The sequence below is a fragment of the Trachemys scripta genome, chromosome 1 (genome assembly GCF_013100865.1).
Source record: "Trachemys scripta elegans isolate TJP31775 chromosome 1, CAS_Tse_1.0, whole genome shotgun sequence".
NCBI lineage: Eukaryota > Metazoa > Chordata > Testudines > Emydidae > Trachemys > Trachemys scripta.
This window is the reverse complement of record NC_048298.1, coordinates 32,522,691-32,538,990: the sequence shown is the minus strand read 5'-3', so window position 1 is coordinate 32,538,990 and position 16,300 is coordinate 32,522,691. Positions and strand designations below refer to the sequence as shown.

The 16,300-nt window shown below is 39.8% G+C and overlaps 1 protein-coding gene across 5 annotated transcripts in view; it reads right to left on the bottom strand.

Moving 5' to 3' along the window:
- Positions 1 to 13,323: 13,323 nt before the first annotated feature.
- The window catches only part of TAFA5 (TAFA chemokine like family member 5), a 595,960-nt gene continuing 592,983 nt past the window's right edge, over positions 13,324 to 16,300 (bottom strand). For 3 of the 5 annotated variants that reach the window (XR_004645351.1, XR_004645347.1, XM_034767165.1), the window contains one exon: positions 13,324 to 14,603. Coding sequence is in view for 1 of the 5 variants with exons in the window: in XM_034767165.1 (XP_034623056.1) it covers positions 14,595 to 14,603 (9 nt within the window). In the remaining 4 variants the exon portion in view is untranslated. Of the gene's footprint in view, positions 14,604 to 15,956; positions 16,050 to 16,300 lie in introns of all 5 variants that reach the window. The other 2 variants (XR_004645354.1, XR_004645349.1) reach the window with 1 other exon arrangement.

The window sequence follows — 16,300 nt, the reverse complement described above, 5'->3', positions numbered from 1 at the left end:
TTGCTGCAGATCTGGCCTGAGGTGGAGTCATCTCCGGTCACCGCTGCTCCCAGGGCCAGGGGTTGGGGCTGCTGCTGGATCCCAGCCCTGCTCATCCTTGGGCTTCGCCTTGGCCCTGGCATGAGCTGGGCTCAGCCCGGGCTGCCGCTCCACTCCCCTCTCTCCTCCCCTGGCAGGAGGCGGCGCAGAGAGGAGGAGGAGGAGGAGGCAGAGGCAGGGACAAGCCGAGGGGGAGCGGACCGCCCGGGCGCCATGTTCCCCCATCCTCTGCAGCCGGAGCAGGGCTGCGCTACTGGCTCCCGCCTGAGGGGGAGGTGGCCGCTTCCCGCTGCCCGCGGGAGAGCGGCGTGAACAAGCAGAGGAGTGGCCCGTCCTCTGAAGCCGGGGCAGGGCCACGCTACCGGCTTCCGCCGCTCTCCCGCTGTCAGCGCCCACCCCCCAGGCGGAACCGGTAGCACGGCCCTGCCCCGGCTGCAGAGGACGGGCCACTCCTCGGCTTGCTCACGCCGCTCTCCTGCAGGCAGCGGGAAGCGGCCACCCCTCCTCAGGCAGGCGCCGGTAGCACGGTCCTGCCCCGGCTTCAAAGGATGGGCCGCTCCTCGGCTTGTTCCGCAGCTCTCCTGAGGGCAGCAGCCACTTACCCCCCAGGCGGGAGCGGTAGCTCGGCATTTTGCCGCCCCATACATTTTGCCGCCCTAGGCACCAGCTTGTTTAGCTGGTGCCTAGAGCCGCCCCTGCTAAGAAAGTAAGGCAAGGAGAATGCATTGGAGAACAATGATACATTTTAATGTCTATGCTGCAGATCAATGTTGACTGTGTCCGTGAACTAATGATGCATAGTTATATTGCATTAGTTACTCTTTTGTTATTCCATGGCCACCAGTTTATCTTAACTACCGGAACACCTACCAAGTTGGTACCAAACAAATGACTAAGCATATCACCAGCATTCTCTCTATATATTTTTTAGACTGTTTCATTTCATCAATCTCATTCTATGCAATTGCCTACTTTGGGAGTGGATCTGAGACTAAGTTTTACAATGAAAAAACAGAACAGTGTAAAAGCAGGAGAAGGAAGAATTGCAAATATTTGAAACCTAATACAATTTCATTATTTCTATAGGAGTTAATAGGCAAAATTGTTCTCTGTTACTCCCAGTGGGTGGAATAGTTTCTGCTTTTGTGAAGCTTTATGGGTGATATTGTCCACCATGCCCACTCGGGGAAGAAATCTACATTGTCTGAAAATTACAAAATCAAATAACTTCCCTGTTAGACATGCACAGCTGGATGTTTGCACTACTTCTGCTCTCTTAAACCTTATTTTCTTCCTACTGTTGTCCTTTTATCTCCTTCCCTTATGTTTCTTTGCTTTTCCTTATTTCATGCTGTCACTGTGGTGCTGAATCCCAATGAACCAATGCTTAGGGTAAGCCCTTTAAAATGTGAGTAGTATTATTTGTATCTCATTGCCATCCACAATGTACCAGGCATTAGCCAGACATATAGGAAGATATGGTCCCTGGCTGAACAATTTGAAGTTTAAGACAAGAAATGTGGGGAAGGGAAAGAAAAAGATACAAGCAAAACAGGAAGCACTTTATGTACATTATATCTGCATATATACCATTTTAAAATATAGATTAATAGATTATAAGGCTGGAAGAGCCATTGTAATCATCTAGCCTGACCTCCTGAATATCATAGGCCACAGAACTTTCATTGAATTAATTTCTGTTTGAACTAAAGCACAACTTTTAGAAAAAACATCCACTCTAGATTTAAAATTGCCAGCAATGGAGAATCCACCACAACCCTGGTACATTTTTCCAATGATTAATAACCATAACCGTTAAAAAATTGCACCCTATTTGTAGTCTGAACTTCCACCTGTTGCATCTTGTTATATCTTTGCCTATTAGATTGAAGATATCATTATCAAAGTTTTGTCACCCATATAGGTACTTATAAACTGATGAAGTGAGCCATTAACATTCACTTGGGTAAGCTAACCTTAAGTCATTCTCATGGCTCTTCTCTGAGCCATATTCAGAGGTAATATAACCTCCCTACTCCTACTTGAGTTTTCCATTTTGGCCACAGCATTGAACTGGAGCTCATGTTCATCAAATTATCTGTCATAACCCCCCAAGTCCTTTTCAGAATCTCTGCTTCCCAGAATAAAGTCCCCTCATTGTGTAAGTATGGCCTATATTCTTTGTTCCTAGATGTCTGCCCTTAAATTTGGCCATATAGAAATGCATATTGTTTGCTTGCACCCAGTTTACTAAGTGATCCAGATCACTTTGTATCAGTGACCTATTCTTTTTCTTTGCCATTGCCCTGAACTTTATGTCATCTGCAGACTAACATTTTTATCAATGACCTGGAAGAAAATATAAAATCAAACAGCATAAGACTAAGAACTGTCCCCTGCAGGATCCCACTAGAAACACATCTGCTCTATGGTGATTACTAAGGTTATGATTCTGTCACTAGTGTTTTTAGTAAAAGTCAGGGACAGGTCCTGGGCAATAAACAAAAATTCATGGGTGCCCAGGACCTGTCCCTGACTTTTCCTAAAAAATCCTGGGGGTAGGGGGACAAACAGAGCACTGCCAAGCCCCAGCCCCAGGTGGGGGTGCCCAACCCAGGCCACTGCTCCAGTAGGCCAGGGACCACAGCTCTGGCTGGCCCAGGCCTGGCTGCCAGTCAGCTGTTCGATGGTCCTAGAACTGACCGCTGGTCAACTGTTCCAATTGCTGTTGCTCCAGAACTGGCTGCTGTTCCAGTGGTCCCGGGGTTGCTGCAGGACAGCTGTTCCTGGGGCTGCTGCCCCAAAGCTGGCTGCTGCTCTGGTGGCCCCAGGGCTGACTGTGGCCATTGTTCCGGTGGCTGTTGCTCTACTGCCCCGGGGCCGGCCACCAGTCAGCTGTTCAGCAGCCCCAAGGCTGACAGCTGCTCCACCCTGCCCCAGAAAACATCATGAAGGCCCCAGAAAGTCACGGAATCTGCGACCTCCATGACAGAATCGTATCCTTCATGATTATCCATTTACAATGACATTTTGTGACCTGTCAGTTAGCTAATTTAATCCATTTAATGTGTGCCATGTTGATATAGTATCATTCTAGTTACTTAAACAAAATGTTGTGTGGCACAAAGGCAAATGCCTTACAGGAGTTTAAGTATATGACATCAACACTATTACCTTTATCAACCAAACTTGGAATCTCATCAAAAAAGGCACCAAATTAGTTTCACAGGATCTATTTTCCATAAACTCACCTTGTTTGGCATTAATTGTATTAGCCTTCTTTAATTCCATTATTTTTCCTGGGATTGATGGCAAGCTGACAGGCCTATATTACCCAGGTCATCCCATTTACACTTTTTAAACGCTGGTACAACATTAGTTTCTTCTAGTCTTCTGAAATATATATAAATATACATTAACTGTGCCAGACTGCCCCTCAGCCTATCCATTATTAATCAGCCAGCTTCCTGTAGGTGTTACCAAAGAAGTGGATCTTAATGAGGGATTTGAAGTAGGAGAGGATAATGGTCTTACAGCTCCGTATGATATGTTAATAAAATCACATTTTCAAGTACCAGGCAGGTCAAGTTATCTCATTACCTAAGGGTATTTTGGTGTTCTCAATTGAAGCTATAAGCTGAGTAGTTCCTTACTTATACACTTCTAATTCACATACATTTAAGCTCTTCTAATGGGATTATAGCCCTATGATGATTCATGGCAGGCAAATAAGTATATTCTCCTCTTGCATCTTTCAGCACCCCCATTAGCATTAAAGGGAGTTATGGCACAAGTGTCAAGAGGAAAATATACCCCACAGTCTATTAATACAAATGGCATCTTCCACAAACAGTCTTCTAAACAGCAATTTGGGTGTCCTGAAGCTCTCAAGTCATTCAGGAGAAATGACTCTGATGTCAACAATTGAGAAGCACAGATTCATTGGTTCCCCCCGAAGCACTCACAAGAGACTCTCAATGAGGCCTTTTTTTTGTTTTAGTTAGTGGAAATGTCTTCCATTCTCAAGCCTATTAACTTGTAACAATAGAAATAATAGCAGCTGAGACAGGTGCAGAAAGTTTAATTCTCTTCTTGTGAGCTTAGAATTTAAAAAGGGAGTTAAAAAAAACTCATGATAAAAAAGGGTATTAAAATTCATGAATGCCAGTATAATATAATTTTGTTCTGCACAGTTTTTCAGGGATTGTTGTCAGGTTCTATTCCACTGTTAGCCATCATTAACAGCAAATATGACAGATACACTAATGAAATCGATTTGGTCGTGTTATCAATTTAATTCAAAAAATGTAACCCCATTTTATCATCATGTAGGTTACGAAGTCAGAGAGGCTAAATGTCATCTGTCACTGTGAGAGTGTATTCTTTTAGAGTCACTAGTAATTAAATGTAGGCGCACTAGTGTTTTGTTTTTTAGCCTCTCAACTCACAAACTTTGTTTTAATAACTCCAGCCATAAGCACTATTTGAAATCATCCAGGGGGCTGAAATGTTGGATTGTAAAATCTGGAAAATATTCAGTGCAACTAACTTGATATTGTCTTGAAATCTGATATATTCTAAAGATGAGAGATGGTTTAGTGTGCAATATATTCTATATTCACCTACTAAGGAACTGATCTATTCCTGACTTATCTAAAAGTCCCCTTGGCACTAAGGAAGTTTGGAGGGTCTGAGTAATGCAGTGTGGGCCTTTAAGGTGTAAATATTTCTCCTATTAACAATAGGAGAGCTACACATGCATAGAATCTTATCAGACTATAATACACCGATACTGGTTTCCTTAAATGGGCCCCGAGTAATTTCTTGCTAGGGAAAGAAACACCTGATGAAACAATGATTGCAATTTATTGTGATATCATTTTAAAAGTCTTATTGTAAAATTAACACATTAAACTGTATACTGCTTTGCAGATGTCATCAAGCACTGTTGTTACACACAGCCTTTCAGGTTCTATTCTAAGCATGTGAGCAGTCAGTCAGTCCTGGGAGAACTGTGTGCTTTCGTTAGTGTACAAGGTTCAGGGGTGAGGGAAAGAGAATTTTGTCCTCTGGCGTGGGCTCTGCTTAGTGTCAGTTCTTGAGGCAGACTTGCTCTCTGTGAAACAGACTGTGGTGTTGGGCGAAGGGTCCTGAAAGAAGGAATAGCCCTGCAACCTGTAGTGACTACCTGTATTCCAGGACTGACACATACATGTGTAGATGAAACACATTTCACTTAGACTATACTCAGACTGATTCTTCTCCATCTACAATGCCCCAGACACATGTTAACCCTGGACAATTAAGATTTGAGGAATGTCATTTTTCAAGGGGTGAGGCCCTTTAAAGAAGACCCACAATTTTCCAGGCAGGAAAGATGTAGTGATAGCGGCAACCACTTCAGGGGTCAGGGGAAGAAGATAGACAAGTCCCCTCTTACCTCTACAGAATTTTGACTTCAGAGACATATGGCTACAGTGGTCTCCCCTCTCTGTTGTCCTCCCAGGAGCACTGGTAACAGTATTTTTACAGGCTCAGACACTCTGGTGATGTCAGCAATTCCAGATTCTGTAAGCTATTCTGTGGGGTTGGTCGGGTTGCTAACCCTCCAGGATTGTCCTGGAGTTTCCAGGAATTAAAGATTAATCTTTAATTAGAGATTATGTCATGTGATGAAATCTCCAGGAATTTGTTGGGAAATTCCAACAACTCCAGGATGGGAGTAAGTTACTGAGTATTGGGTTACATAAGAAGCAAGCCCTAGTGGCACATCCCTGGCTCTGGACTTCCAGGCCATGAGTGTACACTTCATAACAGATCAATGGATTTTCTGCTCTCTTACACCTGAAAGCTGCAGGGACCCAATCCTTCTTCTGAACAGCAGCAGTGAGAGTGGACAAGCCCTTGGTGGGGCATAGACTTCAGGGGATTTATGCTGCTATAGAGGGAGGTGCCTGATTGTCTGAGGAGTTAGGGGGATGGTTTACACTTTAAAACTGAACTCGTGGTAGAAGTGGGGTTGCTGGTGATAGTCTGTGTAAGAAAGGAGGAAAAACAAATACATCAGTGCAGTGATATAAAAATAATATGCAGTGAACCAATGGTGACTTTTTCTGGGAGTTTGAGGGAGATGCAAATATAGAGGAAGCCCAAAACATCAGGGTTTGACAGGGTATTTAAAATACTATAAACAAACACATGATCAAATGTTTCGGAATCACTGACTTATGGATGTTGTTAGCCTATCATATTATATTATAGTACAGGTTCCAATGATTTTAGTGATTACAGCAGGAAAGAGGGAGTGAGGGCATATGGGTCCCGTTGCTGGTTCTTTGTGCCTCAGTTTACCAAACTGTAAAGTGAGGTTACCACGATTTACTCATTGTTAACTCAGCTAGAATTCCTTCACGGACAACTGCTCTGGCACAGGTCACCCCTCACATGCCTTGTTTTGCATGTGTTAGAAGTTATGAGTTATACTGTGTCTAGTTCTGGTATTCACAATTCAAGAAGGATGTTGATAAATTGGAGAGGGTTCAGAGAAGAGCCATGAGAATGATTAACAGATTAGCAAATGTGCCTTATAGCGATAGACTCAAGAAGCTCAATCTATTTAGCTTAACAAAGAGAGGGTTAAGTTGTGACTTGATTACAGTCTGTAAGCACCTACATGGGGAACAAATATTTGATAATGGTCTCTTCAATCTAGCAGATAAAGGCATAACAGAATCCAATGGCTGGAAGTTGAAAATAATCAAATTCACACCGGAGATAAGACATTAATTGTTAACACCGAGGGTAATTAACTATTAGACCAGGGACTGGCAACCTTTGGCACGTGGCCCATCAGGGAAATCCGCTGGCGGGCCGGGACGGTTTGTTTACCTGCAGTGTCCGCAGGTTTGGCTGATCCACAGCTCCCACTGGCCGCAGTTCGCCGTTCCAGGCCAATGGGAGCTGCGGGAAGCTGACGGATGTGCTGGCTGCTGCTTCCTGCAGCCCCCATTGGCCTGGAATGGCGAACTGTGGCCAGTGGGAGCTGCGATCAGCCAAACCTGCGGACACTGCAGGTAAACAAACCGTCCCGGCCCGCCAGCAGATTTACCTGATGGGTCACGTGCCAAAGGTTGCCGATCCCTGTATTAGACCAATTCATCAATTGTCATGGTAGATTCTCCATCACTGGCCATTTTTAAATACGTTTTTTTTCCCCTAAAAGACATCCTCTAGGAATTATTTTGGGAAAGTTCTATGACCTGTGTATAAAGGAGATTAGATTAGATGATCATAATGGTCCCTTCCAGCTTTGAAATCTATGAATTTGTGCACACTATCACTATACCTTCTTTTTGGCATAGCTTAAACCCATTCTCAAATCAGGGCCTTAAACTGCTACTATCAGTCATTTCTGAGCACTTTCACAACTCAAGTGTTAATCTCAAATGACCAAAACCAAAAATAAAAATGTGTCTGTCATTAAGCTCCCAGTAGTACAGTGTTTCATCTCATGGTGGCTTAGAAGATGCCTTCCAGTGTTTAATACATTTCTTATCATTTGCCTTTATTTCTTTTACTCCATTTCACTTTCTAACTTTGTTTTTCTTACCTTGTTTGCATTTGTATTTCTTTGAACCTGGCCTTTTAATATTTCTTATATGCATTTTCTTGTTTGATTATACTTTACATTTCCTTGTTCATCTATATGGCTCCTTTTGGCACAGTGCTGCCTTCTGACACGTGGATGCGTTTCACAATAGGTGAAATGTGATCCAGCTGCATAAAGCCAAAGTAATCAGGCTCTATGTGCTCAAAATGCTGATGGACTGGGGAAATGAAATCCAGCGCTCAACCAGGGCCAGGACATAGGGTTGCTGCATAGTCCTCTGTAATCTTCCTTCCATGCTTCACCCCACCATCTTCTTTTCCAAGTCTATGTAGCTGCAATCCCTCTATGCCAGTTGCACAAGTAGATGCCATTGGATTCACATAAATATGGATCTCATTGCTCCTCCCCCTGGCCCACCTGAGGCCAGCAGGAGACTCCTTATGAGTGCATAGGAACCCTGGTACAGATGCTTCACTGTAGGTGCAGTGAGCATACTTGTGCAACAGTCAGCTTGACAACACAGATATCAAAGTGCACCACATTTCCAAGAGCAGAACTGAACAAATAGTACAGCCAATACCCTTAATGCACGAGTCCCAGTAGAGTAGGAGCATAGTAAGGGCTCTGCTGGAAAAGATCAAACATTTTTTTTATTTGTGCTACGTATGTTGGTACATGAGATGCCCAGAGCTGAACGTACATTAAGGTGAAGGCTTTGATTAATATACTGTAGTCCTAATATCTATCATATTAGTCACTATTCTCTTCTTAAAACAGCTTAACCTCTTATTTACCTGGTTGACCCACAAAGTGGGCAAGCACATTCACTGAGCAGTCCATACTGATGCCTTGAGGTTACAAGTAACTGAGAAGTCAGTTGAATAAACAGGTAGTTTGAATTGTTCCTTGTGGTCCACCACCTTGCACTTGTTTGTAGTCAATTTCACTTGCCATTGTGTTGCAGTTTCCCCTCTGCAGTTCCTCACACTCATCCCTAGTTTTAACTAACCTATATAATTTAGTAGTGCCAGCAAACCACACAATCTCCGTGGTCACCCTCTCATCCAGGATGTTAATACATATATTGAATAGCAAGGGCCCTTATGTTGATCCACCCCTGAAGCAGCCCCTCATTAATCTCTGTCTTTGGTGAATATTGGCCATTTATTTCTACTTATTTTCTATCGTTAACTAGGTTTTAGTCCATGATGGGCCTTTATCGCTTACCTCATGGCTGTCAAGTTTCATGGAGCTTATACACATGAATCAAGAGACGAATATACCTTATTAGCAGCAGTACAGAAGGCAGATGAAATAGCATCCTTTTCACTTTCTATTTCCCTTTTGTGTTTTTACTCTTTTTGGCTCCCCTAGCACTTAGACATCAAAAATTAGCTAGCTGAAATGGAGAATATAGTTTTCCTGACTCTTTTGTTCTTCTTTTAATAATTCCAATGGGAAATCTAATTGGCCTTAGGGCTTGTCTTCACTGCTCAGTGAAGCTTGAGTTAGTACACCCGAGTTACTTCTTTTGAGCTAGCCTTGCTTTAGTGAGTGTGACAACATTGCAAAACAACAGTGAAGCAACACAGAGAGATTGGATTAACAGTTGTAAATCAGGTTGCTGCATCCTCCCTGCATTACTAGTTTGAGCGTTTGGAGCATTAGTGCTTCAACCTGCCCCGTCTGTCAGCCCAGTCAGTTCAAGCTTAAAGATAGGACCACTTAACTCGATCCAGAGACCTGTGTGTGTGCATAGAAATCTAGTTAGGTCTAGCACTTGAATTGTGGCTCAAGCTAACAATGCAGTGAAGACAATCCCTAAAGTCTCTTCGGTTTAGATTTACACTCATATTCTCATCTCCAATCCTGTAATGTTTCCCCCTAAACAGTCAGAATTGTGCCCCTTTTTGTGTCCATGACTTGGCCTGGATTGTGTCATGAATCTTTAGGAGGCATGCCTCCATTTTTACACAAAGCAAATTTAACCTGTTGAATTCATTGCCCCAATTTATCATTGAAATGATAGCAGAATTTATCATTTATCATTTATCATAGCAGAATGAAAAACAAAAACAAAACAAAAATGGATAATATGATTGTATGGATAATCATAACACCAACAGTTACATCAGGCAGAATAAAAATGTATAAGGAATAACACCCCCTCATGCTTCAGTGCATAAGTCAAGCTCTAACTGATTGAAGTTCAGAATAACTTTGGATGGGTTATTCCATACTTGGTCACCTTTTATCTGCAGGATAGAAGACTAGATGGACCACTCATTTGATCTGATATGGCAATGCCTGTGTTCCACTGGTGTCAGTCCTCTAAAAATGAGGCCTTGTGTAAAGACGCATTCATGTAACATGCCAACAAAATTAGTGCCCGAGTTATATCCAGCATCATATGCACGTACTACTAACTCATCCCTTTTCATTAACCTCTATGATTTTTGCTGTCATCTTCATCTGTAATTATTCTTTCCTATAAGCAATCGTTTCCCAAATTCCTACTATCAGCTTACTGCCATTATTTACTATTATTCCTTGGTATAGTCAAGTATGTTTCAGCATCAGTCTGCAAGGGAGGGTGAAAAGGTGGCTATAAATCACCTTTGCACTGACTCAATCCTGAGGCCACCTAGATGCCAAACTGGTCCACTGCATAAATCAGAGCAGCCTGAAGACTGCTCTAATTTTCATTGGTTGCCAAAGGCCCTTTAAGTGCTAGCAGGTACGAGCTATTTCCCATGCTCCCAATATCAGTGTTTAGGAGCCAGGGTGATGCTACAGGAACGCTGCACCTCCTGAGGATTCCCCTGCATGCAGGAATCCTCCCCTGGCTGCACCTGTTGTGTTTTGGACTGCATTGCAAAGCAGGAATTGGGGCTATTTCTTGCAATTTCCAGGCAAGTCTACCTAATTTTCCAAAGGGCCATTCCAAACTTTTCAAATGGAGAAAGCTATTGTACATCTTACTGATTCAACCTTTCCCTCGAAACAGTGCTTAATCACAAAGGCCAATGACTTCTATTTCCCTGCCAAATTTCAGTTCATCCCTTAAATGGTGTGTGGGAATATTTATGCTCATTCTTTCAAGTCTACCTCTGCCCACTTTCTAATGGAACTTTCTTTGCAATTGTGACATACAGACATCTACCCTTTCAGCTAGCCCCAAATACTCTCTTTCTGATATTATTTCTGATATGTGGAGGGAGGAATTATGTTCTTGACCTCAAGTGTTTTTCTATTTTTCGCCTTGAATTTTAGTTGCAAATGCTTCTGTCTTCCCTTCCTAGGTATCGGTATCCAATTTTGCCTTGTGCTTGTTCTGTCCACCTGTTCATTAGTTTAAACTATCAGAGCTGTGTTTATCCTTTAAGCCAACTCATTTATTCCCTTTTGGTTCAGACATAGCTAATGCTGCTTGTACAATTCTTCAGCCATGGTACGGCATTCTTTATTTTCTTATGGAACTCTAATTAATACTCAAGATGATGATTACTAGGCCATATTACATAGAAAATGCGAGGTTAAAGATTTACACAAAAACATGTGGGTACACTTTCAGTAAACAAGCAGCTGACCAAAGAACATTGTGTGCATAAAACCTGTACAGTAATAAAAAGAAAAAGGCTTGTTCACAATAAAAGAGCAAGTTAGAAACATAATTATGAAATCAGAGAAATTGCTATGTGGATTGCTACAGTGTGTTAATATTTACTTCAATAATGGTCTTGTGAAATCTCAGTTGTTTGAAGCATTAGTTAGATCTGTCCCTGCACAGGCTGACAGAAAGCTAAACCAACAGCTTTTTTGAAAATTGTATGAAAGGTCTTTTGTATTTTTCTGTATTTCTGTTTTTGTTAGACTGTGGGGTGACCTTCTTCTCTAACTCTACCCTTTTCATATTTTATCATCCTTTCCATGTGTTTTGGAAAGTTACCCATTTGAAAACTGAGAAAAGGAGGATATTTAACAGCATTCAAATCAGACATGCCTCTCTTATGCTTTGAATTTCTTTGTGGAAGAGGCACATAAAATACCCACATAAACAAATCAAAATTCTTTGTGAAATCAAGTTCCATAAGGTTTGAAGCCCACAATATTGAAAAAAGTCTAATGTCACTGAAAGATAAAGGTTTCAGCATAGCATTGAGGACACTAATTTACAAAAACAGTCAGTATATTTCATTCATTTGAAAATGTACATTCTGAAAAGTTCTCTTTTGAAGTGACTTGGGACTGCTGTCACACAAACTAGGTTCATCCCCATTTCTAGCTAGAATGTACACTTGTCTCTGACCAATAATCTAAACTTTCCTTGCTTTGTTACTTCTCCTGAGCAGACCTTAAAAACAAGGACATCTTTCTCTTTTGCTGAGCATTCAAAGTAATGAAAACATAGAGATATTAGATGAAATTTTCAAAAGTGACTAGTGATTTTGAGTGTCCAATCTGAGATATGTTAAAGGGGCCTAATTTCCAAAGAATGGGTACTCAGCGCTTGTCTCAGACTGGGCACCCAAAAATGTCAGTGCCCAAAATTGTTAACAATTTTGCAAATGTAGAGTATTATTTCATTTTCACCTGTTTCATTGTGAGAATCTACTTCTCTGTTCCCCTACCCGCAAGCGCCCTCTACTGCAATTCTCTGTGTGACATCACGATCAGGGAACAAAAGTCTCACTTATAAAAGGATTTTCTTTATTTCCATAATTTAGCTGAACCAACACAAAACTGAATACTGTAAAGCAACAAAAATGTAACATCTTTAGTTTTTCTGTGTTTACTAAATAAGGCTACTACACTCCCTTTAAAAATAAACTGAAACAAAACAGAAACTTGGTGGAGTGAGGGATCTGGTTCTTGAGTTCTAGTAGTACAGTAAATGTATTTACCATCGTTTATTGCATGACATTTTAAACCAGACATTGGTCATTTATAGTGCAGTCAGTCCATAACACTTTCCAAGTGGTTGGCCTTGAATTGCTACTTTGATACTGGTCAAAAACCTTAAGATTAAATAAGAAATTCTTATATATTTATTTTACTCAAAAGACACAGTCACCTATAATTCATGTTTTCTGCAACCTGTGTATTAAATAAGCCTGAATAGTGGAACAGGCCTTACAAAAAAAATAACTTTTTGTTTTTGTATTTTTATCTATGGTTGCTTGAACAGTCTCTATATATTTTTCTTTAGTAGCATAGAACTAGCATAGTACTAAAAGTTAATTGGAGTATTAGGTAGTATACTACAGTGGAAACTTGGAGAAATAGTTAAAACTGGAATACATTTGCCAGGAAGAAGTTAAGCTCATTTGTTGATTTCATCATATCAATATGTACCAGACATATATAGAAAGGTACTGTAATAGGGAGTGAGGGATCTTTTTATCTTCATTTCCCCTCTTTTCTATGCTGTCTTTGCATTAACTTTTCACTACCTGATAATGCCAAAAAAGTGGGCTTTCTAACGATGAGGTAAAACATTGAATCTGGGTCAAGGAATAAGCCACAAATTGACCTTTATACTGTATTATGTAGAGGAGGGTGGGGAGAAGGAGAGAGAGAGAGAGAAATAACTCGGTATGGAAAGCCATGATTAAAATATTTTACACTCTATTTTTACCAGTACATAAAGACAAAAAAAATGCCTTCCAACAGTGCAATGGTTGAATGCATTTATGTAATAGAAACAACATTATTCTTTGCTTTTTCTACAGAGTCCTCTCTGGTCATGCTTTACATCCAGAATGTCCTAATGGAAGAAAGCAAATGACACCTGTCACTTCAGAGACAACTGAAGTAATAAAACACAACTTAACTCTGAACCATTTGTCATGACCGTCAGAGTTACCACGTTAATTGTTAAATAGGATTTTCTACAAATATACAACATATAAAAACTGTTAAATATATAACTTTAGGCTTTTCAAAATACATTTAATGATCTCTTTCAAACAAGTGTTACTTTTTTTTTTCTTTAATTTGCTTTCTGGTGCTAAATGGTGTATCAGATGAGACATAGGCCACAGATGACCAAACATGCTCTTTGCAAATACTGTATTATCCAATTTTAACTATCAAAAATGGAACTGTAGAAGAGGCATGTTTAACTGGTTAAAACTGAAAATGATTTTAGTATGAGAAAGTCAATCTAAGTACAGAGGAATAAAGGTGCCATGTAGACAGTTTGTAGTTGTTTCATCAAAGTTTTTCAAACATACGCCGTTTTCTCTCCATGCTCCATTTCGTTGTTTATAATGTGGTTTTTCAAGAGTAATTTTCTAGTTTAGTTTTTACTGCAGTGTTCCATAAAGACTTCTGCTGTACAGGAACATCTCAGCTTTGTGAGAGTTGAAATCATGTCTTTGTGGAGACCACCCTACAATTTAACCCAGATAGCTCTGTTAACAGTAAGATTGTGTCCACTTTAAAATAGATTTTGCTCTTTGGTCTATTGTATATACTGAAAGTATAAGAAAATAAAAGCAATTCAGACAGTCCACGGCACAAGAAGAGATTCTCTTTTGCACCTCAGTGTCCTCCCATAGACAAAACAGTCTTCTCTAAGGCTGATTGGGATGAATACTCTTCAGTGCAGTAGACTCTTCAGATCAAAACATGTAGGTAACATCGAGTCCAACAGTGGTGTATAACGCAGATGAAACGTTAACCATGAACTTTTTGTATTGCTAATGCCCAAGCGTATCTCTTATATCTATATTCCTTAGTCCAGTGCTTCTTAGAATGGTAGAACAGACTTTTAGCTCATAATGTAGAGGAATTATGCTGTCTTTTATGAGATATAGAGAAACAGACAGTTGAATTGATGACATATAATGGATGATGATCCACAGCAGTGAAACTTGACTAAGGTAAGTAGCTCACACAGAACCTAGACCACTCATACGAGAATTCTTTGCTGCTGCATTTGTCAGGAGACCTGTAAATCAATAAGAACAAATGAGTCAACATCTTACTCCACACTTTTGGTTATATTTGCTGCCCATTATTTCAAAATATACGGTACTGTTTATTCCAAGGAATATATATAATGTATATTCCAAGGAACAAGTTAATGAATTGGAAAATATTTATTACTGCAAACATTTTCTCTGGAAAACAATACTAAGATAATTTATATACTTTATATACTGTACGAAATTTTAACCATGATGTCTAGTTAAAGATTAAAGTTCTATGACAATGTTATGAATTAATAGTTTACAACAGCTTAACTGTTACTGTCTACTAAGCCCCCTGCCCATCCATTTTTCTAATAATTTTACAGACTGCTCTTCCTTTTGTATTAAGTTACATATAAAATGATCCAATAAATGCTTTATTATGAAGTTTATGATTCATTCTATCCTGTATGAATGGGATTTGATAAAAACTGAAATCCAAAAATATTTATATTTAATAAAAAAAATGCAAGTATGTTTCTACTAAGGGCTTTTCTGCTTCTAATTTCTCATAGCATTGTTCAGCACACTAATTTATTCAATACTGCCCTCTAGTGATGCCATTACAAGTACAAATTAAAACAAAAGTATATTTATGATCAATGTAGTTAGAACTTGTTTTAATTATAGAGATTTAAAAACAACAAAAAAAAGAAATTGCAAAGATCATTGCCTCATGAACCTCAAGAAAGAAAAATGGAATAGAAATCATTGTAAAATGAAAGGAAAGAAAAAAAGATAGTAGCTTGAAAGAGAAAGAACAGAACAAAATACTGCACACTAAAGATAAAATGAGAACAATGAAAGATAGCATAAACACAAAAGATAAAGCAATGAAGTATTTATATGACAAGAAGCCTGTTGGACAAACTCACCAAAAGTATCAGTTTATAAATTGTTTGTAAATTACACAGGCATTGTTCAGAGAAAAATGTTTTGAGGTGTATTAAGGAAATATGATTACTACAAAATGCTGTTTGAATGTTCAAACACTACCTTCTTTGTTTCCGGACATTTCTCAATAGTTAAAATTCTCATTGTTGATAGAAATACCAAACATAACTCCAGAAAATACTAAAAGTGTATGCGAAAGAGCAAAATAAACAAGAAAATCCAATTTCCTTGGTTCAAGGCGTGTATGAAATTTAGATTTATTTTTTTAACCTACCCCTTGGAGAGGTAAATGAAAGAAATACCTGCCTCCAAATCAGTTTAGCAACAGCTTGAAACATTTCTCTCTCTCTCTCTCTCTCTCTCTCTCTCTCTCTCTGAATATATTTGCCCTATAAGGCATAAATGTATTTCACAGATTTCTGCTTTTATCCTCTCACCTTTTCCAGGAAAAAACACCCCAGAAATCTTGAAAACAGCCTTTTCTTTTCGGACTAGTGATCAGATCTCCAAACCACATGGCCTCAGACAGGCTGAAGGCAAAAAACCTGGATGATTATTGAGGTATATTCTCTTGTTTTATATATACATTCAGCAAGAAGAAATTATGTTAAAGTTCTGCTTCAGTTAAATGTTTTGTTTCCCATTTACATTCCTTCCTTCCTCCCATTGCAAAGGTTTAGCATCAGTACAAAATTCTGCAGTCTAGGAATAATTTTTATGCAGGATGGCACATGAAGCTAGACTTCTCTGACTTATTAGGGTGAAAGTAAGCTACTATTCT